At 43.4% G+C, this 24,906-nt stretch overlaps 1 protein-coding gene across 1 annotated transcript in view; it reads left to right on the plus strand.

Annotated features, from left to right (window-relative positions):
- The window catches only part of LOC119163973 (putative N-acetylated-alpha-linked acidic dipeptidase), a 38,800-nt gene extending 20,240 nt beyond the window's left edge, over positions 1-18,560 (plus strand). The window contains exons 8-13 of the mRNA XM_037416064.2: positions 1,727-1,944; positions 4,008-4,107; positions 11,642-11,876; positions 15,529-15,610; positions 17,358-17,450; positions 18,039-18,560. Of these exons, the coding sequence (XP_037271961.2) occupies positions 1,727-1,944; positions 4,008-4,107; positions 11,642-11,876; positions 15,529-15,610; positions 17,358-17,450; positions 18,039-18,246 (936 nt within the window). The 3' untranslated portion in view covers positions 18,247-18,560. The remainder of the gene's footprint in view (positions 1-1,726; positions 1,945-4,007; positions 4,108-11,641; positions 11,877-15,528; positions 15,611-17,357; positions 17,451-18,038) is intronic.
- The last annotated feature ends 6,346 nt before the right edge of the window (positions 18,561-24,906 follow it).

A 24,906-nucleotide genomic window follows, 5' to 3' on the forward strand; every position in this document is an offset into this window, starting at 1 on the left:
GTTCACTGTCTCCACACGCAAGACTATCGTCTCTCGACGACATTTGCCGTGAAACATGCAAATACGGGGTCATTTTTTGTTTGTTTGTTTGTTCTCTTTGCACGCGGTGTTGAAAGAAGAAGGATCTCTATATGGCAGGGACGAGAAAGGGGGAAGCATGTCACCGGTGCGTCGAAGATTGGCATTTGAGAGAGAATCAACACTTCGTGACAGCTTTTTTCTCTGTCTTTCTTTTCGAGCAGCGTTTAAAGGAGAAGGGTCTCTACCTTCAGGGATGGAAAAAGTGGCGTAAGCATGTCACAGATCGGCATTTGAGAGAGAGCGAACATTCCACCGCAGCCTTTTCTTCCCTTTTCTTCTTTTCCTCCTTCGTGCCGCCGCGGGATTGGGTGTGGTGCTGAGAGCATTTTCGGAGCGCGGTATGTTCGAATTAACCATCGCAAGTGCTTGCGCGTTCGAATTACAGGGTGCTTTTGCCCATTGGAATACACATAGCTTTGACGGGACCACAGCGTCAGTTCTAATTAACCAGAAGTTAGAATTAAGTGTGTTTGAATTAATGAGAGTCGACTGTATATTAATGCTTAGTCTGCAGTAAAAACATGGTTATCATGACAGATTGGTTACTGCTGTGCCCCGTTTAATATGCTACCATATAAAAATGTCCCATGGGGTACTTTAGAACAGTTCCCTGGAACAGTAGCTGTCAAAACTTGGTTGTTAGCAAACTTTTCCCTGGAACAGGGTATGTGAACTTGAAACTTAGAAGCACAAAGTCCACGAAAACAGGAAGGAACACACAAACAGGACAGGGCGCAAACTCGCCAGTAAACTTTATTCAGAAGTCTCCCTAAATATATTCACATATATAGCTCGTTTTACAACCTTACTGTGAGCATAATCAAAAGGTAAAGCTCTTATTGCTTTCGCGGAGAGTACTTCCAGCAAGTATGTGTTCGTGAAACGTGATAGTTAGCAAAATTTTCGCTAGAACAATACATGTGAAACTTCGTGGTTAGTGAACTCAAGTTCTTTCCTAAAACACTAGCTGTCAAACTAGGTTGTTAGCAAACTCTTCACTAGAACAAAATCACTTGTGAAACTTGGTATTTAGCATAGTCTTCCCCAAAACAGTAGCTGTGAAGCCTGTTGACTAGCCAACTCCTTCATTGAATAATAGTTGTGAAACTTGGTTCACAGCCAACTCTTTCCTCCTATTAGTTAATCAAAGGAGGGGTGTTTCAAGGGCTCAACTTTCTTTCTCTGTTTTTTTTTTTTGCTCACTTGTATGTTAGTTTTGATTACTTTTCTTCTACGTAGTTGTGATATGTGATAAGCATCGAATGCTTCCCTTGAACAATTGTTGCGGGGCATTGTACTTAGCAAACTATTCACTCTGCAGTAAACAAGCCATCATATTACACCTAAAGCAATAGTCGCGAAGATTGGTAGTTGGCAAACTCTTCTCTTGAAGAATAGCTGTGAAACTTGTTGATTAGCCAACTCTTACTTAAAACAGCAATTGTGAAACTTGGTAGCTAGTTAGCTTTTTCCTAGAATAGCAGTTGGCATACTTCTAAGGTAGCAAACCTTTCTCTAAAGCAATAGTTGTGGGACTTGATACTTGGCAAACTCTTTGCTAATTGTCATATCACACCTGGAACAATAGTTGTGATGCTTTGTAGGGTGAGCACCTTGAAGAGTGATTGTTGGTCGTGCCGTGCAGGTTCCGACTGGTGGTGAAGGTTCGCCCAGTGTGTACAGGCAGTGGGTGGCCACCTTCCCAAAGCACCGCAACGCTTCGCGGCTCCTGTTTCCTCCTATGGCTGGCTCTGCTGCCCCAGCGCACCTGGAGGAAGGGGAGGACTGGGATGACTTCAGTGTCGAGCCCCTGGACCTGTTGACCAACTACAGGCACGCTGCCATGTTGCCTGTGCGACCAGCGTCAGTACACTTCTCCTCTCAACTCATAGTTGTTCTAGTGTCGTGCCGTTACATTAGCAAGACGTGGAAGCGATTTGGTTTGGTTTGGAAAAACTTTATTCTGAAAGTTCGAAGGCATGTGCCGACGGGACAGTAAGGTCGAGACCTAGCGCCACATGCCATATTAGTTTGTCACGTGAAAAAATGTGTGAGGCCAGATCTGTCTCTGTTTCAATTGTGCTTTCGAAAATGTATTTCTGTTTTCTGGAGAGGCTAGATATTGAAAATTGACAAGTAATTGTTGTAAGCACTTTTGAGTTCCTCGGTTCAAAGATGCTCAAGTCTTCATGAATACCCACCGCGGTAGTGTAGTGGTTATTGTTCTCAACTACTCACCTGAAGGTTAAAGGCTGAATCCCAGCCACCACTGTGATATTTCGATGAAGGCATATTTAGGTATGCTTTAAAGAACCACAGGTGATCAAAATTACTGGAGTCGTCTGCCATGGCATCTCTCTTAATCTTATCATGGTTTTGAGTTGTAAAACCTCTACAATTATTAAAGTCTTTTTTTCCTAATCTTTGGGTTATAGTGTGTGCTGATTTTTATTGCTTATCTTGCCTTGTTTGTTATCGTGTAGTCCACAATATAGTTGCAGTGGCTGCACATTGCAAAGTTATTGCTGGCATGAAAGAGGGTTCACAGCTTTTATTTCACTTTCAGTTAGGAAGTTATTGCTGGCATGAAAGAGGGATCACAGCTTTTATTTCACTTTCAGTTAGGAACATTTGTTTGAGTGCTCTATTTTCTTCGTTGTCCCTAGTTATTGGGAAAAATGACGAGTGATGACTAGTCATTTAAAATAATAAAATGTTTCGAACCCACAACTACGGCCTTGTTCTCGATCACAATTCACAACTTATTCACAAAAAAACAGAAGCTTTGTTCACAGGATAATGAGTGAGGCCTTCGTAGCAAGTCAGCAACGTCATTATTTTATATATTGGTCAGAGCTTGTTATTTCCATCTATGACTTTTCCCAGCTTGGTAAGATTCCATAGAATCCTGGATTTCCCAAGGTATTGAGCTACTCAAAAATAAACTGTGTCTGGCTGAGTTTTTTCTGTTGCTGAAAATTGTCAAACAGCCCAGTTGCATTAATAAATGTGATTGCAGGGCTAAGGAACTGATACAATTGCTGTAGCTGTCATCAGCTGCACAAACATCTGTACACGTTAAACGAACAGTAATGTCATATTTTGAGAACACATGTTGTGTCTTTCAAATCTTCCAACAGTCAAATCATTTTTTACTTAGCCATTTTTATTGCAGCAATGTAATGCCAGAGCCTTGTTTAGCATTGACGTAGTATCTTGCTGAGCTTGCATGCCCCCTTTCAAAGTTTAGAAGATGGGCCTGGGCACAGCCCAAATTGATTTAAGCGGGGGATAAGGGTCTTAAAAAAGTTTTTTTTTATTATCCTACTGTCATGAAATTTACTTTGCGTGCGTACCGTTGAAGGGAGATGTAAACTCTGCAAACAGATTCGAAATTTAAAATCTGCAAACAGATATCTCAAATCTGCAAACAGATTTAAAATATCTCATTTAAAAAAAGTAATGACAAATTTTAAATACTTCCACAGAAACTTGCTGAAAACTTTCCTAAGACAGATTCACTTCACAGAAATAACAATGCCAAGAAAATTATGTGTGTGGTTTTGAAAACATTTGTAATTTGATATATTAAGCTGTTAATTAAAAAAATGGTATTTTCCCATAATATAATATTTTTCCAAAACATACATTCAACTATAAATACCTCAAATTGCAATTTTTTGAAGTGAGCATTTTTTTCAATTTTGTGCTATATCAAGGCTCTCGTCCACTCTTAAAATTCACGTACTTTGATGTTTTAAAAAAATAATCAGCTGTTACAATGTTTTTATATTGAACGTGGTTCTCGTGGAAGAACCGAAACGTAGAAGTACACTCACTTTGGTCTGTGGCTGGATCCCATCATGTGAAATGTTTCATTCTGGTCAGACGGGCTTCTGTAATACTCTCAACTTCATCCTTTGCAGAGTGCGAGCTATGGATGTTGAGGGAAGTTACGCAGCTTTCTTCTCACAGGCAGGCATTCCAGTGGTACAGATGAGTTATGTGGACGACATCCTTCAGAAGGTGAGTGGTAGGCACCAAAGGCAGTGGTTGGTAAAGTGGCAAGAACTTTGAACAGATACCGACCAACGTGAACATATATTGACGGATATTTCGGCCTACTCATGAGAGCCTTGTTCGGGATGAACTTCGTCGTTCTGTTCAATTCAACTCAAATTCAATTCAAGCCCTGGGGACCTGTACATACACATGGAAGTAGTGCGAAAATGATTAGAGGTACATAACAAGCAAGTACAATAGAAAACATGAACAATACATAGGTAGCAATAATTCAAAAATGATTTCACAACTAATTATTTTAAAACACCTATTATAAATGTTTAAAAAAAAAGAAGGTTTCCAAAAAATATATGCACCGTGTATACCGTATTTGCTGGCGTAATGAAGGCACTTTTTTTTTTTCAGAAAAACCAGAGCAAAGATGGGGAGTGTGTTTATTATGCGAGGTAAATTTTTGAAACTTTTTTGGGATGAGCCGAAAACACGATAATGCAAAAAAAATTGTGTAGCTTACCTTTTACAGTAAACATGCACGTACACTATTTGAAAGCACATATTTTTATTGCACTTCAATTGCTTCAATCTTCGACAGAATCGCTGGTACCGTCGTCCAGGTCACTGGCCACTTCCAAGTATTGGTCCCACAACAGATCGTCGTCGCTCTTGTCTAGCGCATTTGCGTTTCCCGTCTTCTTAAACCTCTTAATTATCAGATCACCTGTCAGCGAGCGCCATGAGTCCAAAACCTAGGAGCACACCATCTCGATGGATGACTTCGTTATCTTGCCGGTCGGCGTCAGGGCGTGCCTTTCATGAGTCATTCATTTCGTGCACAAGTGGCGCACGCTGTCTTTGAACGGTTTATTGATGCAAACATCAAGGGGCTGAAGCACCGAAGTCCACCCAGAATGATGGCGATCTCTGTGCGCAGCTCCTCGAGCTTCTGGCGAACGTTCTCTCCCAGGTGGCCGCGAAATGAGAACGAGGAGAGACGGGAGAAGCAGGGCGCCAGGGTGTCGTTTCCAGACAATCTGCACCCAGTCAACCATTAAATTGGCTGACATCCACCTTTTCTCTTGAGCCCGCACGTGCATTCCAGCTGGGAAGTTGGCTTTCAGCATAGTTTTTCGTTTGAAAGTAACGTACGGAGGCAGCTTCCGGCCATCTGTCGTGACAGCCAGCATGACCGTGAAGCGCCGCTTCTCGGCGCCTGTCGTTTTCACGAGCATGCTACGTGCTCCCCTCTCATTGACAGTCCTACTCATCGGCATGTCATAATTGATGGGTGTTGGTCCGCGTTCCCGATTTGCGAAAGAAGGAATTCTCGGTTCCGCCACAGGCGTATCGCAAACTTGTGAAAATCCACTACCTTATTTTCGCAGTAAGGAGGAAGTTGCTGACAAAGTGATGTGCGCCTCCTCAAGCACAGTGTGTTGCGCCGCATGAAGCGCGTAGTGCATCCATTGCTCGCTTTAAACACTGTGGGAGCGATGTTGTGCTTCCTGGCTGTGGCTCGCGCTTGCGTCTGGATCATTTAGTGCGAAACTACGCAGCCATCATTTCGTAGGTCCCGGTCATATTTCAAAATCTCCTCTTCGACAGCAGGAAACTTCCCGGTCTTCGGTCTTCGGTCTTCTGAACGAACGTCGCTCTGTTTGTAGCGCGTAGCTTGTCTTGCTCCTTCCGCCAGTAGCGCAAACGTACTTCATCAATTCCGATTCTTGTGTTGGAGTGCGTACTGCACCGCCTGTAGCTTGAAACCAGCTGTGTAGCTCACATTTCTGCAAATCCTTCACGACAAAATGCAGCACAAGCTTAGAACGAACTCTCAATGAGGTGAGAGTGGGCAGCATCACTTGTGAGGTGAAAAAAAAAAAAGTAGGGCTACGATGACAATGTTAGAACTCTCCTCACCGTCTTGCATTGTTTTGATCAGATGTCCTACCCGACCTCGGAAATTCCACTCCTTCGGTGTGCTTCGGTGGTGGTAAATGGCACTAGCGAACACCCGGTGCAAAGGGAAAACCACATTTCAGATGCCGACGGCTCCACAAAGCTTCGTTTTTGCATGACCGTGGGATGGCGTGGGCAGTTTCGCTGTAGCCTACATGACTGGTCATGTAAGCTCCCTACGCTGTATGCTTGTGAGCTGTGATGTCTCTACACTGTGTGGGAATCGAGGCTAGCTCGCTGTCTTTGGGCGGGCTTTGCCGCCTTTTCTGCCGTTCTCATGTCCCGACATGACTCCCCTCCTCCGCTGTCTGCCGCGCTGAGTGAGTGAGGAGTGACGCTTAACCCCTCTCACCAGGTAGCGGATGTCGACTGTGGCCCCGGGCGCAGGGTCTCTCGAGACGTTTCGCGTGCATGTGTCGGGTAGTAAGTCGGATTTCTCCGGGACAGCTTATGGTGAGCATGCATTCCCTTTTCCGTCCGTCGACTCCCGTTGTTTGAGACTCGTCGGACTTTGCTGATGGCGCCTCGCGCCCGAGGTGAATGCTCACTTTTTGTTGCCCCTTTGCGTACGCTCTGCCGAAGGGCACTACAATGTTCTAGAGCGTGGCCAAGCTACGCCGACCCGTATCTCTCCGAAGCCAACGTAAGCGCCTTTGCCCTCGCTTGAGCAACCGGGCCTTGGTGCCGGTGTCTCTGTGAATCATTTTTACCACGGAGACGTGCTCGCGGTACCCTGTGTAGTACTTTTTGCCTGTGGTATGGATAAGCCCATTTGCTTTCCCGCCGCGCCTTTGCAACGGGCTGTACTGTGTTTTGGTGTTGCCACAGACAATAAAGTGTTGCAACCTTGAGCAGTATCGTGTTCTCGCCACGGCGACAATTAACGCGTGCTCTGCGGCTCGCCAAGACCGGACCCACGCTAGTGGCCATACTCCTTCGGGATACGTGTCACTACAACTCGAACTATTCGTGAACACTACTGCGGCGTGCGGATAGTTACTTCAAAAACAATACAAAAAGAGAGGGACCGCGCCGCACACAGATAGAAAAACAAACAAAATGGTGCGCTACCGCGGCCGGAGGGGAGGGTGGAAGCAAACCGAGTGGAGTATGCGTAAGAAAGGGAAAAAAAAGAAAGGAAGAAAGATAAGATTGACAGAGGAGTAACCACCGCGTCTTGGTTCGTGGTAGAGTTACTGTATCTGCTACCTTTAGGCTGATGGTAGCGTATACAGTAATTCTAGTTCGTGGTACTGCAAAGGATGAAAGTTGGGGGTGCATTTAATACGTGAGGAAAAAAATTTCAATTTGGATGATTAAATAAAGTTGGGGGTGCGTTTATTAGGCGAGTGTATTCATTACGCGAGTAAATACGGTAGATCACTGGTTCTCAAATGGGGGTTCGCGAAGCCATTTCTATGATCCACGAAACCCTCACCCGCAGTTTTCTTTAAGCGTGACTGTGCCATGTATTGATGAACTGTAAAAAATGAAGTGATTTGGCACGTTTGGTTGGTTCTTGGTAGCAATAAAAGGCACCTGTTTCACGCTTCAGTTGTGTTTACTTACCTACGTACCATCCCCTCCTCCCTCCCATCTACTGCAAGGGGCCCCCCATCACTTCCACCAGTCCACAAGAGGTCTTCGGCACATCCATGGCTGAGAACCACTGCGGTAGATCATTATTTATTCACTATGAAATTCTTCGTTGGGGGGCTAAAAGTACAATAAAAGGTCGATAGTTTGAAAAAACAGATAGTTTGGACCCATTCTATGGCTTAGGCAAGCCTTTGTGTTGTTTAGTTGCATCAAACTCTCGTTAATCCGGTCATATTTGGTCACAATATGATTAATTTGGATGATCCTCGAAGTGCATTGAGGGCGAAGTACCGTAAATTTGCAATGGTATAGAGCGTAAAGGACATTCACGGACAACCATTACAAAGCATTGCAGCCTACATCGCCATCGTCATCAGCGTGAACCGTATGGTAAGCCGCTAAATAAGTTTGGGGTAAGTGTCCAGTTTGAGCATTACATGTTTGTTAGAACAGGGAAGTCTTCAGTTGCTGTTGTTGTTAGGCAACGCTACCAAAGTTTCGAAAGTAAGACGTTTGGGTGCTCGTATAAGGTGAGTTTTAATGTGAAATTCGAATATTAATGTCACAAGTGCCTTGGCACTGCTAATTTCAGAATTATCAGACCAACTTCGGACTTTCCAGCTATCCATGGAGACTACGCGAGAGCAACAGCTCCCAGCAGCTATTAGGCGGTCCCATTTAAGCAGATGTGCCTTTTCGTCCGCTCAATTAAGAAATAATTTATTCCAAGCCAATGAACAAAAGTAGAGGAAAAAGTATGCTAGAAACGCATTTTATTGGTGCCAAGCCTGGCACCTGTGCAGGCGCCGCCTAGCATCCCGTTACTTGATGTAACGGCACTCAATAGTTGGCACTTCCGTTGCGATTTTGCTAATCACTGCTGCTGGTGATTGCAGCCTTTCCTAACCAAGTAGTTGATTACATTCAGCATGTATCAGCAAGCAGAACTAGTTTGTCCCATACTGCTGAGCGAAATCGGAACAATCGCCACGCGGTGACACTGCCCCGCTCCCACCTTCTTCCTTTAACCGAAGTTTAAACATTACGTACTGTGGTTATTATGGACTTTGGACCGTGCAGACTCATCATCATGGTTGGTTGTAATGAGAGTAGACTTATCTTTTCTTTAAAACTTGATGTCTTGTATATAATTATAACGACCCTGAAATGACCAATTAGTGTGGGTTGAACATTCTAGGACCTCTCATGTTAATGTGCCTTATACTCACCTTTTTGCTAATTATTTATTTTCTACTATTAATGTGAATTAATATTAGCCGTTAATGGTTCAAAACTAAAGTTTAGTGGCAAAGAAAGTGTGTGTCAAAAATAGCTATACTTTACATATTGTTGGGGCAAAAAAGGAAAACTATGCGACTTACTATAAAACTGATTACATAGTTGGAATCAGCATAAAAAGCTTTGTAAACATCAAAAATTTCATTGCCCTAGGTTACAGAATAAGGAATTTTTGAGGGGGGGGGGTAGCATGTATACTTGTTTTTTGATACTTTGAGGAATTCACAATTCGCGGGGGGACGCGGCTTTGGGATCGCGAAAAATGGCAAAAAATCGATTTTTTGAAAATCAAGTTTTCAGTTTCTGGAACCCTTTTTCTATCTGATTCCAAAATATCTACACTGAAAACCGTGCAGAAGTGCTTCAGAAAATTAGTTTTACCCACCTATGTAGCGAAAGTATTTCTTGAAATCGCGAGAAAACAGCGATTTTTGAAAAATTATAGCTTCGCGATGGTAGGGCCGGGAGCCGGCTTCTTGGGCTCATCGGAAAGAGCATTTCTCTGCATTTAACTTTCCCGCCTCAGCTGGCTCCTCCCTATAAAAACAAGCGCACAAAAAGCAAATGTTTGAAGGTTGTTTCGAGGCCCTTGATTGGCTGTGGCCGCCATGTTGTCTCAGCTCGCCTCACCATTGGCCCGATGCTCGCTCCGGGAGACCGTCGTTCGTCTGATGCTTGTGCGTCGCGAGGACATGTCTCTCGAAAATCGCTACTTCGTTATATTTTCACGGCTCAGTGATTGTTTAAAATATAATTATGCGTTAATTAGGAGCCATAAGCGGATGCGCGATCAGGTTACTACGAGCGGGCGCACGGTCTACGAGCGTGGCGTGTCATCGGAGTCGTTCTCAGCCCTAACTCCGCCAACAGCGAGACGGCGGGCAGGAACGACGCGCTAACGCACTTGTGGCGACGTGCTTCTTCGCAAGCAACGAAGCTGTAAGCGGCGGCACGATCAGTTTACTATGAGCGGCCGCACCGGATGCACGATCAGATTACTACGAGCGGGCGCGCGGTGCGTCATCGGAGTCGTCTTTAGCCTTAACTCCGCTGGCAGCGAGACTGCGGGCAGGAGCGATGCGCTAGTGCACTCTTGGCCACGTGCTTGTTCGCAAGAAATAAAGTACATCACTCGCTAGCTCCTCTGAACCACGTACGGGCATTTTACGCATTGGCAGCAGACCACACAGTCAACTCTGCACTTGCCCCCCACCCCCTCACTGCCAAGGATTACTCGGAACTGCGTCTAGCAGTTTCCCGTGTCGTCACTCGAAAATGTGATGCCAGGTGCAGTGCGCACCAATTTTTTGTCATCGTAATTACACATTTTCTGGCATCTTCACAGAAAGCCGCCAACAAGTGCATTACGCGGCTGCACTGTCCACGCGGCCGCGCACTCCATGGTAAAATGGAGCGCTGTCAATAAGCTTTTGTGATGCGATTCAAACATGTGTGATGCAATTTATACGTGCTTGGAGCCGTGCTTGGTATCGCCACGAACATCTATGAATGTTCTGAGGCAATGCAAGTCTCGTAGATTAGCGTTTCAGTGACCGACTGTATGATGATGCATTTCACGGCTAGAGTGGCAAAAGAGCATGTATGAATCAGAGGCACGAATTTTTATATGCCTGTTTCGCGTCATTAAATATACTGCTAAAAATTCCTGTTTCACCAGTCTTCTGCCCATAACTTTGTTATTTGGAAAGAAGGCATAGGCCGGCATGGTGTGATCCATTTTTCTGATGCAAATCTCTCTCCAAATAAAGAAATGTTCAGTGAATATTAGTAATCAATGCTAATTACAACTTCAGCAGAAGAAATATGTGTAATCATTTCAGTATATGGTCTTATTCAATCACAATCTTTTCTGTCATGCCTATAACACCACTCCTTCATACAAAGGACTTGGTTTGAAATCCATACTTGTTCTTTGTAAAACATGAAAAGGAGGTTATGGGGGAAAGAAAGGGCAACCAAAGCACACTGGTCAGATACCTGAGAAGTTAAATATCACAAGACAAACCTAAGATCACAATCTTTAGGTGTTTTAGAGACGAAAAAAGAAGTTGAAACTTTAAACGCAGTTTTCTCAATACTGTTTTTTTGGCATTATACTCAGCTCGTGGAGCAGATATCTGGGCAACCACTGTACAGATTTTGATTCTGTTTATTTTGTAATGCTCCTTGAACTGTGCTTCAGGGGGCTGTGATCCTAGTTTTTCATTTTACTCCTTAAAGAATTTTTTATAGGGTTTCTTGTTTGTAGTGCAAATGTGCTCATTGCAGTGTCGCTGGAGAAAACGTTACGCTACAAGTTTTAGTGTTGCAAAAAAATTATTTTGAGAACGCAGCCCCCTTCAACATACATTTGGCTGTGCATACAGTAATTACCAACCATTTTTGTCATTTTATAAATCCTCCAGCCCCCTCCACGAGGTTCAATGGAAAAATAATTTGTCTCTCATAAAGTATTTGTGCTATCGCCTCGAAAATTTTATGGATGCACGGTGAGGCCATTGTTAGTGTCTGAGCCAATTTTCATTATCATCCGGCCAGAAACAAGAAAGTACATTGTCAAAGGCACGTCCCCCCTTAACTTGGATAGTTTTTCTGGTCCTGTAATACCGAAATGAACAACCTTTTACAGTACACGCATTTGGTCTCACGTTATCAACGTACGCAGTTGTCTCGAGTGGCGTTTCCACGCAAGCACACCCAGTACGATCGCTTCTCGCTGTTCCGAGAACACGTGGACCCAGAGTTGCGGGCGCATGCCACAGTGGCGGCGGTGGCGGGCGAGTTGTTGCGCACCCTGGCCGACTCTCTCTTCCTGCCCTTCAACCTGTTCGACTACGCGCAGCTACTGAAGGACCTCTGCATCAGCCTTCACTTGCACACGCGTCATGGCCTAGACCTGGGTGAGCAAGACTACTGGCTTTTTCAAGTGCTGCATAACAGCAACCGCTTTTTCATGTCTGATACTTTAAAAATTAGCGAGTTCAACATAATAATAATAAAGATACAGTAGAACTCGGGTATATCCAGCCTGAAGGGGATCACAAAATAGTTCTTTATACAGGTAATTTGGTATAAGAAAAATATATTCGTGAGGATTTTACAATTGTCCGATAGGCACAATTTGTTATGCACTTAAAAATCATTATCACTTCATTATATTCGAAAATTTGTTATAAACACTTATTCATGCTGTAACTATGACAAAACTGTTCTTCATTTACTTCAATCTAACTGATAATTTGTTACATTCATAATCATTATATTAAGGTATGAGTGTAGTTTGATATGTGTGGGTGGGTCCAATTGTAATAGTGAGAATAATAATTTGCCTGTGTTCACTGGTGTTTCATTGGCAACCAGGTCTTCGTTATGCCATATCTCTTTTGTGTATGATTTCATGATGACACAATCAAGTGTTGAAATGTGGCGCTTCTCTCTGTGTTTAACGTTGTTCACATTCGCTGATATGTCGTGAGGTACGTGACGTTGCAATAGCGTTTGAGCAAAAACTGGGCAAGCCCACTCCTGTTTGAAGTCTGACACATAGCCTAAAAGTACTGTACTTACTCACATAATTTGCGCACCTCTAATATTTTGCCAGCATTGCTAAAAAAAATATTTTCTTGCATATTTTACGCTCCCCGATTCAGCTCGCCGGCTTGTGGACGAAGAGACTTGGGATTTTTTAATGTTTCAGCAGACAAGCACAGCCAAATGGGTGGGTAGTGCAAAGTCCCTTTCGAAGACTTCCCCCGAAATATGGTCCCTAGAGTACCGTACTCGAGCACTCAAACCTGTTGACGCGTCGCCAGAACTGCTCAAACGTTTGCCTCCCCCCTGTCTCCCCATCTCTAACACCGCAAGAATGCACCTCACGCCACGGCATGGACAACTTTTGGCATCGGAGGAATGCGAGCGCCTTTTGCACCAACTGTTCCTCTCGTTCTCCGCGTCCACGCTGCAGCGCACGCTTGGTCGGTTTCGGAAGTTTAAATTTCGCCATCCAGCCGATGCATTTTTAGAGTTCCCTTGCGATGGGCTACGCTAGAATAATCATAGAGTCTGAAAAATTGACTCTCGCTGTTGTAAATTTTGATGAAGAAAATGGGAACCAGGCGCTACTGCCAAGTACATCAAGGGGAAGTACTTTAATGTGGGATGATCGGCACGATCGGTACGCAAGAAAGCAAAGAGTGCATACTTGCTAATGTAAGTTTTCTGCCATCGAAGAAGGCCTTTTCAGTTTTGTGCGTATGCTTAGATCTTCCTGTGTTGCCCTGTTGTAGGACCTAGTTTGCCCAGCATTGTAGAGAGGAGCTTCGACAAAATGGGGCATTCGAACGCGCTCGATGGAACCGAGGACGACGTGTTTTAGGAAGGCAGTGGCAGCAGCTGTAACAATGATCCCAATCAGATTTCACGGTCAGTGATATTCACTAGACCGTGCGTGGCCGATTCTGACTGGTTAAAGTACATGCTAATACTTTTTATTTAACAAGTACACTTTGTACTTGGTTTGTGCTCTAATTTACTTTTTTTATTTTTTATTTAATTTATATATAGTCGAGTCGGTCTATAATGAACCTGAGTTTCGCTGTATCCCGAAGTTCGTAGTAAATTAGACACAGCTTTTAAATATGTTCAAAGGGAAATTTCCCCGGCAATGTTTTTCCGAAAAAAAGTTCGTGATGCACGTGTTTCAAAAAGCAGTAGTGGTAAGGATGGTCTCAAGTTTTTTTAAAGTGTCAGCATGCTTTTCGCTGAAGCCCATGGCATATACAAGTTGCCCGAGGCTATTAATGTAGCCAATTGCTTCGAGCACGCTTGTTCATTGGCTCCAAAGTTTCGTCATCCTCGCCGTCCGATTCATCTAAATCACTTTTGCCATGCACTTCATTCACAACGCCCTCATCCATGCACGGTTTCGCAGTGCTGGCGTCATTAACGACGGTAATGAAACCATCGCAAAGGATGCCTCGCACACCCTCTCTTGTCCAATGTTGGAGTCAATGACGTGCTGCCACAGATCGCCGCTGGAGTGGTCTGGTTCGAAAGCTTCAGGCTCAACATCGGGTCCAACATTGACGAAGTCAGCCTCGCAAAAATAGTTTCGCACAAACGTGGTCGTCACCACCGCCCACGAAGCCTTCACCATCTTCACGGCTGATTACAGGGACGCTCGAAGTGGCAAGGTAGCTGCCGGGCGGTCAACAAATATGAGCAAGCGCTTCACAACGCGGCACCTATGTCTTAAATGCATGGATTACGTCCAAGCCAAGTGATCACACTTTTGACACTTTGTTGAGTGCAGAAAAAATTGCGGAAGGCTTCCCATTTCCCATTCTCACCACGCAGGTACACTAACAGTGAGCAAGATGCGCACGCGCAACATGGAAGCCAGCACGCGTGGAAATGCTGTGGGCTTGTCACCCATTTCTAGTGAGAAAACGAAACTTCTGAATTTGAGCAGCGAGGCTTGTGTCACGCGGCATCACGGAGCAGTGGAGACGAGCGAAGGAGTTTCGATAGAGTGAAGAAAGGGGAGTATGTAGCGGAAAGGTAACCTTGAAAAACCAAAACATGCAGAGAAAAGAGAGGTCGAGTAGCTTGCGTGCAGTATCCACGAAAATCTAACTCATGCGTAGGAAAGCTCTGGAGAGTGGTCTACACGCACAAAGGTCAAAGAATCGTATTATGGCACCGGCGAACTTGCGTGCGGTCTTGCCGACTTCGATAATTCACGATTCGTTTGGTGTAAAAGCCGTCATTGCGCTTCCGAATGCATGCGGAGAGCATGCTGAGTGCAGTGCGAAGTGAGTGAAAACAGGTCCTAAACATAGAACAAATCACGAATTATCTAAGTCGGTGGAATAGCGCGTGCATTGGAACAATACGACACGTATCCACACAAGACGCAGATGATCAGGTACAGTGGATGGCAAATGATGCTGGCAAGTAGATTGGTCACTCCTAGCTGGCAACACCAATCAAAAGGTAACAAAACCAGCAATCAAAAACTGAGAGGAGACTAGTTGGACGACCGATCTTCGAAAGATGGGTGGCAGTGTGAAAACTCGGGCCTCGTCTGGCCGTGCGGGTTTTTCAGAGTAAGGGGGGACAAACGATGGAGGGGGTGTGTAACAAAAAAGAGTCGGGGGAAAGTGATAACTAGAAGGCTGTGGAGCTGGTGCGCAGGTCTTTCCGCAAATGCTGCATCAGCAACGCATTGGATGGAACGTAGGACGATGCACTTTGGGACGTAACTGCCAAGAAACAGACGTCGTCGGACTCAAGTTCAGACGAGTCTGAGTGATAGCACTTTGTGGCCTTTTGGCGTTCACCTACGTAAGATTAGTGTCAAACTAAAAATAAATGTCACCACAGTGCAGCTGGTTGTCTCGCGCACTTATCAAGGTAAGGGTGTGCCGCGATACTTTGAAATTTTGTGAGTTTCTTCTTTTTAGAAGATTCACAGTTGGGGGTTGACCTATATTCCGGTTTTTACGGTAGTACCGTACATGCCTTTACGAATGCAATGTGTTTCCTTTTCAGCTCCTTTAGATGCTGCTGTTCAGAACTTCTCAGATGCAGCCTACAATTTCCACTCACGCCAGAATGAGCTTGACACTTCTGAGTGAGTTTATTATGTATTTATTTACAGATTACTAAATCGCAGTGTATACATTATTTAGGGGGGAAACAAAAACATAATCAGTTCAAAGGAATGCATAGAAAAGATATATAAGCACATCTACAGAAAATCACTGTCACATTCATCAGAACAAAAGTATAAATGAAGAAATAAATTTTCAATACAAGTAGTACATACATAATGCAAAAACAATTTCAAGGCATAGAATCATTATTTGTTATATTTTGTAAATTGGCAGTTAACTGAGTTAAGCTGTTCTGCCCTTTTATTGTTTTTGGAAAGAATGAGTAGAAAAAAAGAGTAGAAAAAGTTGTGTGCCACACGCCCGTAATTTTCGAGCGACGACAACAGGATTTGCTGTTGCCATGGCTGTTGCGAAAGGCAATTCGTCACCATTGCTTGTCACCCAGAAAGGATCAAGACCATTTCCGCAACATGGTAGCACCCCCGATCCTCGCTTTGGTTGCAATTTGCTCTTCATGCTTGTTATCCGTGCATAGTTCAACGAACGCAAGATATGGGCTACCTTTTCTACAATAATTTCTCATGTGGACAGTGAGACGGCTGCCTAGTTTTGACGTTATGATCATATTATCGACGGTTTGTTTTAGATGCTTCGGTGATAGTATATTGGTGCAATTTTAACGGCGGCGGCGCGGTCGTTCTAAAGAGGTTGCCACGAAGTTGGCAAAGTGTGTTGTAGAGTCGTAGCGCACGCTTCTCAGCGCCTTGGAGATCACAGCAGATGCCACTGTTGCGGTTAAGCGATTACGACAAAAGAAAGCCACGAAACACTGTTATAGAGTGCTCATGCGTGGCACAGGGACAGCTTGCAGCAGAAAGCACCTTCAACAAACATAGATGAGTAAGTCTAACAAAGAAGCTGTTTCCAAACAGCATATGCATATGTCATTTACGAAAGGCTAAGCAACCTAACTTTTTCTTTTTGCATTACTGCATTTTTTGCTCATCTCGAAAAAGTTTTCCTAAAGTTTTCCCTGCATGATAAATGCACCCCCAACTTTGGTCTGCTTTTTCAAGAACAAAAGTGCATTAATTACGCGAGTATTGTAAATACGGTACTTGTCCCTGTGTGACACCCTGTAAAAGGGGTTTTACTGCGGTGAAAGGGCAACATACTGTAAATACATCTAACCAAAAGAAAAATCTATACTGCCCCGAAGCCCTATTTCAAAGATAAATGAACATATTACCCTCGCATCAATTCATATTTTTTTAAGTTTAAAAGCTTGTTATACCTGTTCATTTGCTCCAAGTGTAGTGAATTTCAAAATGTAGCATATTTTACGTGTTATCACTTTCATTCTACCAATAGTCAAAACCTGCTGCTATTCAGAGTAGCTTCAAGGCATCAACAAAGTTTACACAGTACCTTACAGATCTGTAGTGTATACCTCACTCATCTGCAGAAAGACGAATAATGGTGTAGTGGTTCTTGTCCTACCTCACAAAAATTATTTATGGCTTCGTTGACACCTTGCGGTAAGCTAAATCTTCAAACACAGTTGGCCTCGTCCCAACTCGAAGCTGTGCTCGTAATTTGCATTAGGCAACATTGTAATTGTCGGCGAAGTTTTCGTGCTAGGCCCAGCGCAAAAAGGCATCGTGGTCTAGCCTGAAGCTTCTGCGTTGCACCAGGAATTCACTTGTTGTTTATGAGTGCGCCTGCTTGTTTCTCATGCTATGTGTGGCGATGTCTATCGTGCAGTCCAATGGCCATCCGAATGGTGAATGACCAGTTGCTGCTGCTAGAACGAGTGTTTCTCGATCCCAGAGGCTTGCCTCGGAACCCTTACAAAAAGTAAGTTGCTTGCTGCCACTCGTGATTGGTCGGAGGTCTGTGTTGAGTGGTCATGGAACTTTTTTAGGATTCGCAGAAACTGAACTTGCCAGGACCTAGCAGCTTCAGTTCACAGCAGCTGCTTTCTGATGTTGTGAACTCTTTCGAGTCAATGGAGCTGCGAAGTTTCATGGCCGTCAACTCGATGGCTCTTCAAAACAGCCTGTGCGACTTTCGTATAAGCTAGTCAAGTGCATATTTGAATCTCCTAGCTGGCCATTGCCCATATTGTATGAAACATTTCGTTTTTGAATTTTTTAATGTCTGTTTATTTTGTAGTGGTAATTGTGTTCAATACCTGCTTTCTAAGACTGTATTCAAACTGCCATTGTCGTTTGACCTGATTCTAAGATGACTCAGTGGCACAATACAACTACGAGAGGTGTGAACTCATGCTTATTTTTATATCAAAGCATATCTAAAATTTAATATAATTGAAAAGAAAACGTATCTTTATAAAAACAATGAAATAACCTCTGTAGCAATAGCTGTGTCCTCCCACCAATGTAACATGTGTGATCTTCAAGTGTTTGCGTCCGTGCCTTGCAGGCACCTGGTGTTGTCCCCACCTGAGCTGCCCACATTTCTGGACGAGATGTTTCCGGGCATCATGGACGAGTTCACGCGCCTCGTGGACGAGCTGGGCTCCCCGACCGATGTGGGTCCGCATCTGGACGTACTGAGGCAGCACTATGCCTTGCTGGTGCAGGTCATCCAGCAGGCAGCCGACACCCTGGCCGCCGTGGTGCCTCCCTAACCCTAGTTACACTCCTTGTGGGTTCATTTCCTTTCACAATTACGAATAGTGCTAAAGGCTCGTTCACACCTACAACGAACACCAGTTGCGCGAACGAGTTAGTCGCCAACACAACTACTCGCAAATGGCTGCTATGTGACCATGGTTTCTGTGTGACCATGGCTGCTATGTGACCATGTTATGGCAGTCACAAACATCTGAACCAATCGCGTGTACAGGAACAGGATGTCCGCTTACTTTACGGGGCAGTGGCAATGCGAGCCATTTGCCAGCAGACATAAATTCTGTGTGGTGACGGGTACAAGTTGCATGCAGGTGTGAACATTGGTCACCAGTTGCAAATGGTCACCTGACCAATGCAAGTTGCAGGTGTGGATGAGCCTTGGGACAAGCTGAGCACATACAGTCGACAAGGGTGGGGGCTTCCATCCATTCTTACCAGTGAATATTTATTTAAATTACATGTTAGTGCCCTTGGGTGGTTGTGTACAGCCCTTGTGATTGATGTGCTCTGTTTGCTTTTAGACGCCCATAGTGTCGAGCATGTGCGTATCGACTAAATTGTCACCACAAGCATGTCTATTTCGTGGAGTTTTTTATGTTGACCACAGCAAAGGAGCATCTGTGGTTAGCCACTTGTCTGACGTTGCAGTCGTGTCAGATATCCTTTTAGCAAAGTTTAAGTCCCTGGATAGTTTTTTCTCCCAGAACAGGTAACTATTTCCCACACCATCTTTCTGATGCAGCTATTTATTTGCTTGGGCAGGACAGGAATTTCACTTGCTTGGGCAGCCTAGGAAATAAGGTCAGTTGGGAAACATCTGTTACTGTATCGGTTGTTGTAGAGAAAAAAAAAAGCGAAGCATTATTGCGGTTTTAGCAAGGCTCTTCTATGAAAGGCGTCTTTTGAAATCGTGCTGGGAATAATTTTATATTCAGTGGTGTCAATGAGCGGGGAGCTTTGTCTACAACAAAGCCCAGGCAGTGCAGGCTAAGCTGATGTGCACATACTCCTGCTCTGCATTGACGCTTTCCCGGTGAGAGCAAGGTGGCCCCATTCTTATCTGGTGTAGACTTCATAGGGGTAAATTATTCTTGGCTATGCCTTCAATTTTACATTACGCAACGTAAAGCTGAAGTTTCACATTTCGACGTGCAGTGTCGCATTGCACAACAAATTGCCTCACTGTAGCATCGATTTCTCGCAGATGTCATAACATTTCTGTTGATTCATTTCTAATGCCATTGTTTTCTGTTATGTTCATTCGTGCTACCTTTTAGCTCATCAGCCCATGCAGCTGTCATAATGTATGTTTTATAGTCTTAGAAGAGGAAGCAACGAAAACATGCAGCTTAGTAGACGAACGAGCCTGGCTAACTCGCAGGAACTGTTGGCAACTGTCGCAGTGCAGTGGATTCAAAAGGCGCTCTTATCAATCTCTACAGTTATCAGAACAGCGTGGAATGAGACAACTAGAGGAAATGTGCAACACAAGTGCTGTGTGTGTGTTGCGTGTTTCCTCTACTCGCCCCACTCCTCCACTCTTTCCACTCAATTTCGTCTACCAACTGGCCTTTCAAGACACCCTTTTGTAGTATCAAACGATCGCTCTATGGTAGTATGACGAGAACAGGTTTTATCTTTAAACTGCAAATCTTTTTCATTGTACGCGGTTGTACCTCACTGCATTGCACTTCTTTTCTATCCTGGAGCAGAATGTGGAATAGTGCACACTGATCTGAGCAGTGGTACAGAAACCGTTATTGTCCCAAAGGGGCCATGACACAGTCGCCAATTCAATTGCAGTTTTCAGCGATATATAGAAGTAGAGGGTCTATGGTCATTTTTGGAAAAGTTTCGGCGAGCACACAATAGACGGAAAACGAAAGGCGAGAAGTCAAACAGGCGCGAACTCACAACTCCTCGTCTTTCGTCTTTTGTTTTCTATCTATTGTGTGCCCGCCGAAATGTTTCCGAGAATATCCTCAAACCAACTTGCCCAACTTTCCGCACTATTACATTATAGGGTCTATGGTACCTGCACATGTGTGAAACGTGGACTGTTGAAGAATATTTTATTGCAAAACATTCACAGCTTCTAAACATATTTTATTGCAAACTACATATTGCAAACTACATTCACAGCTTCTAAACAATGTTGACGGTGTGTCCCACAGGTGGCTCTGCACCTCCATACATCTTCCTATACAAATGGAACTGCTGTTAATAGTAACAAATTTTTCTGCTTTTTTGAGGTTCCGTTTATCGAGATTCTGCTATAGTAACTAGATAAGTTGTGGCCACGACAGCTATACTCAGCAAGAACTTATCTTAGCAGTGGAGCGAAGGCTACAGGGGGGGCTTTCGCACGTTCATGTTGCTCCACATGTAGTACAGCAGCTTGCTGCTGATTTCAGTTTTGTTTGCTCACATCGTTAATGCATTTAGAAATATAGGTACACGAAAAATGTGAATGGATTTTTTAGTGTAAGGTTAGGTGTCATATTACGAGCACTTTTTTTTTTTTTTTGGAAAACCAAACAGCACGTTTGCAGCTGCACGCTGAGCCACAACGTCGTGGACGCCATGTTTACTGTGGAAAACGGGCATGCTGAAAAGTTGTTGCTGTTTAAGAAATAGTAACAGCAACACAAAAAGGCATACTCGTAAAGGCAACAATAACTGTATCTGACCTACAACTTCCAGCAGTTGTTTCAGTCTCATTGTAAATAACGCAGCATTTATTTCGGCAAGGCCAATCAGAAAATTATCAGTAAAGATTACTATTTTTTGGCATAGTGGCAGGCATGCACTTAGGTACTTCGACAGTGCTGTCTAGACAAGTTGTAGCAGAGTGTAGTTTTAGTGATAACATCTCAAATTAGTATTCCACTAAGAGGTTCACAGGTAACAAATCACAGGGCTGTGAAACGTACGGAGTGAGACTTCTATGGCCTGACTATACTTGCATTCCCTCTTTCGCTTTGTCATTTGCTCTGTGCCAAAGGGCAGACAACAAAGCCGCTTGCTGCAGCAACAGACTTGTGGCTCCCAGAGTCTTTTGCTTGCATTGTCATCACAAGCACCTTTCACCTCATTTGGCATCCGCCACCAAATGCATGCATCCAAGACTCCACTGTCGCCTTCGCAGTGCCACACCAATGCTTACAGTTGTGTCGCATACTGCCCATTCACCTATTTCATTCGTCCTGTAGTTAGTTTTATCGTTAGATTCCTAGTGGACGACTGAATGCTGCAAGGGTGCCTTAATATGTCGCCAACTACAGGTTGAACAAAAGTGTGTGAGTGTTTTTTTTATAGTAGTCATTTATCATGCATTCAGCAGTTTCTTCTCTCATTTTCCACTTTGCTGAGGCAAGCCAAACCATTACTAAGTTTAAATTGACTGAAACAGCTAACTGTACGTCGTTGCTTAGATATGCAAGTGTGCAAGTTCCGAGTTGCACAGTGTGTGTTTTGCCACAATGTGTGTGCCAACATAATATAGCATTTTAAACTGTACCGTTGTTTGGGCGAGAACATGCACATCTTTTGACTTAGTCTTAGCATCACCACACTATACCTCATTTTTTATTGTATCACGCACTGCTATTCTTATCGTTTATCAATTACACTGCATGTTGGAAGGGCATAGCAATGACTTTGTTTTGTGTGTATTACTTGAAGTTTTGTCCGAATCATACACGCCTCGGTTAATGTCATTCTGCATGAACGAGCTTTATTTAAACATTTGTTACTGCAGGTAATCATTCAGCACTACTACGTAACACAGGCGTGTCAAAGAGGGCCTGCTGTAGTTGCTACTATTTTCCGAGGTATTTGTAGATTTCATAGCTGAAAACTTGCAGCCATGTTTTCTAGTTTCGAGCAAGGTTAGAAAATATATGTGGCTCTTACTAACATATTTCCTATTGTCAAGCAAGTAGGCACAGCTATTGTGGAGCATTCGTGGCAATCTGGCAGCTCGACATTCTGTTGGCAAGAAGAAAAAGCCGTTGGAATTGATTCCTGGCTTCATATTTTTTGTTTAGCACTAGCAGGTACGTATCACATAGGGGAATTTATACTGGTGTGTGCACTAACAAAAACGGACACATACAGCAAGTGTGCATGTTACATTGCCTAGAGTAAAGAAATGATTATGAACTCTCTGCTTTAAAAACCCAGGTGGTGTTAGGTTAGAATAGCATGAGCTACTTTTGCATTTCACTAATGCCTTGTTTATAAACCTTGTAATATTTATTCTTTTTAACCTCTGGCACATTCAAGCATCAGAAATTTATGAGATTGTTCAGTGCGTGGCAATTTTCAATATGCGTTGTTTACATTGCGCACAGAAGGAAATGCTAAAAAGGAATTGCTGTAGTGTTTTCAGCGTGAGTTTGATTGCTAGCACCTCACCGCGGCACATGCATAAATGTTTGGATGTTTTCGGTCATTATTATTTTGTATGTTCGCATTGTATTTCAAGAGCCTGCTGTGATAGGGCTCTTGTCGTGGTGTGGATTTTGATTGATGAAAGAGTATCGTGTGAGTTGGTAGTCCCTGTATGAGAGGAACTGTAATTTGCACAATCCAAGGGCAGCACATTCCATTTTTCTAGATTTTTCTTGGTCATGAAGACCGTGAGTTTTTCGTTTCTGTGACTTGACTAACGAAACACAGCTTTTTCTTTCATATGACGTTCTTTAGTTGTTGTGCAGCTAACATTTTCCTTCATAATCAAAAAACTTACACCTTGCATCAAGTAACGGTGATTCTGTTAGCCGAGGCTATGTCTGCTGACGTTTTTCCAGTTGTTGACAGCGCTCGAATGTGTGTTAGCGTTAACCACGATCATTCATTGCTGTGATAAGCCCGCATTAGATGTGAACAATTTAGCAGAGTGTAGCTGCGTTCATGGGAAAGGGCGCAACCATGCTAACCTCACATCTCCTGGAGTGATTATCCGGGCTTTACTGCACCTACTGTTTACTGATTGTTGCATGAGTGCCAGGTATTTATGACTCTTTTGAATAAGCTGCTGCTTTCAACACATTCTTATCTCGTAAGTAGGTGGATTGACGGCGCATGCAGTTGAACTCCTCAGCAAATGACCAATTAAATTTGTCCATGTTTTCATAGAACAAACAGCCAGGTACTGAAGCTCAGTTCTTCACTTTTGCTTCAATTTATTTTCTTGTATAGCGATGAATACTTATAAAGTTCTAAAATGCTGTGATGATAAGCTTTACTTTTGCTACGAGTGGTTCAGATTTTTACATGAGGAATTCATAAATAATTGTTTACACTGCTTTCGTGAAAATTTTGTTGATTGAAAAGGTAAATTTAAGTTTAGATGCGATGCTGGCCTGTATTGCTCGAAAGAAATTAGAAAAAATGCATGTGCAGGAATGATAGACAAATGCCGATCTTCCTGCTCAAAAACAGTGACTCCTACCATCATTTTGGAAGCACAACACGTAGCATACCATGTTTTGTACTGCTGCCGTGTTGCTTATGGCAGGTCGGTGCATACCGTGTTGCATGCAGACGCCACAAGCTTGTTGCTTTTGATTCTTTTCGAGCAAAATGGCCAGTTATTGCATTTGGGCATTGCAGTAACGCAAAATGACACCTCTGTATCAAACTTGATTGCAGAAATGTTAGCACTTTAAAAGGCTCTTCATATATAGCTGGTGCTCTTGCTCACATGTTTACATTTACATTTGGGAACTAAATATTACTGTTTCGCTATTTGTAGGAAAGACGTTTTACAATGTGCTGGCACAAGGGCAGTGTTTAGAATGGCATCTCATCTCAACAGCTAGCACTGCATCATTGCTATGTATCTTTGGCTGGTATAATGTAACTCTGTCCCGTTCTGTTTTAATTCTGAATCCACAATCAATTACAATCAGTCGAGTTACTTAAAAACCTTCAGGTGAGCATTTTGCTTGTGAATCGTGCGGGCACTGAAAATTGCAGAATGAATACGACATCAGGATGGTTAGTATGCAGAGGTTTTGCTAAATCAAGCTGAACAAACTTGAAAATCTGTAGAATAGCTGAAGAATGCCCCCATATTTTATCCCAAATAGAAAATAGAGGGGAATTTTATTTTGAAAGAAGTGTGAAAGCTTAACCACCACTGTACAGCTGCACTAAATATGCTCCTAAACAAATCAATTCCGTCTCACCACCACTCAGGATCATTCAAAGCCAAAATTATTCGTGGGCAGTGTTTCTATATTCTATTCAAAAACCACTTCTTTGCCATTCCAAAAATTTTTATTGTGTTTTCATAGTTATACTACTGAGCACTATCATGGGTTTTGTTGCTTGCTGTGACAAACACAGTAGGTGTGGCGTGAAATATTTCGACCAATCACATCGTGCTGCCGACCAACACGAAATAAAAAAAAGCAAGATAGTTTCACATTATCACGCCTCTGAATTCTCATAGTGCTTCTGCATACCTCATAGCATCGTGGAAGCCCTTTAGCATTGTAGTAATGTTTCTTGTATTTTTAGTGCTACGATCGTGGCATATTTCTTAGGTAGCTGTGCCAGCTAATATTGTGTTGCCGTATTTATTCCTATTTTCCTTTGTTACTGTCTTTATTTTCTGTATCAGCTTACGTGTTTCTCATCGCACG

The sequence above is a fragment of the Rhipicephalus microplus genome, chromosome 8, assembly GCF_043290135.1.
Source record: "Rhipicephalus microplus isolate Deutch F79 chromosome 8, USDA_Rmic, whole genome shotgun sequence".
NCBI lineage: Eukaryota > Metazoa > Arthropoda > Arachnida > Ixodida > Ixodidae > Rhipicephalus > Rhipicephalus microplus.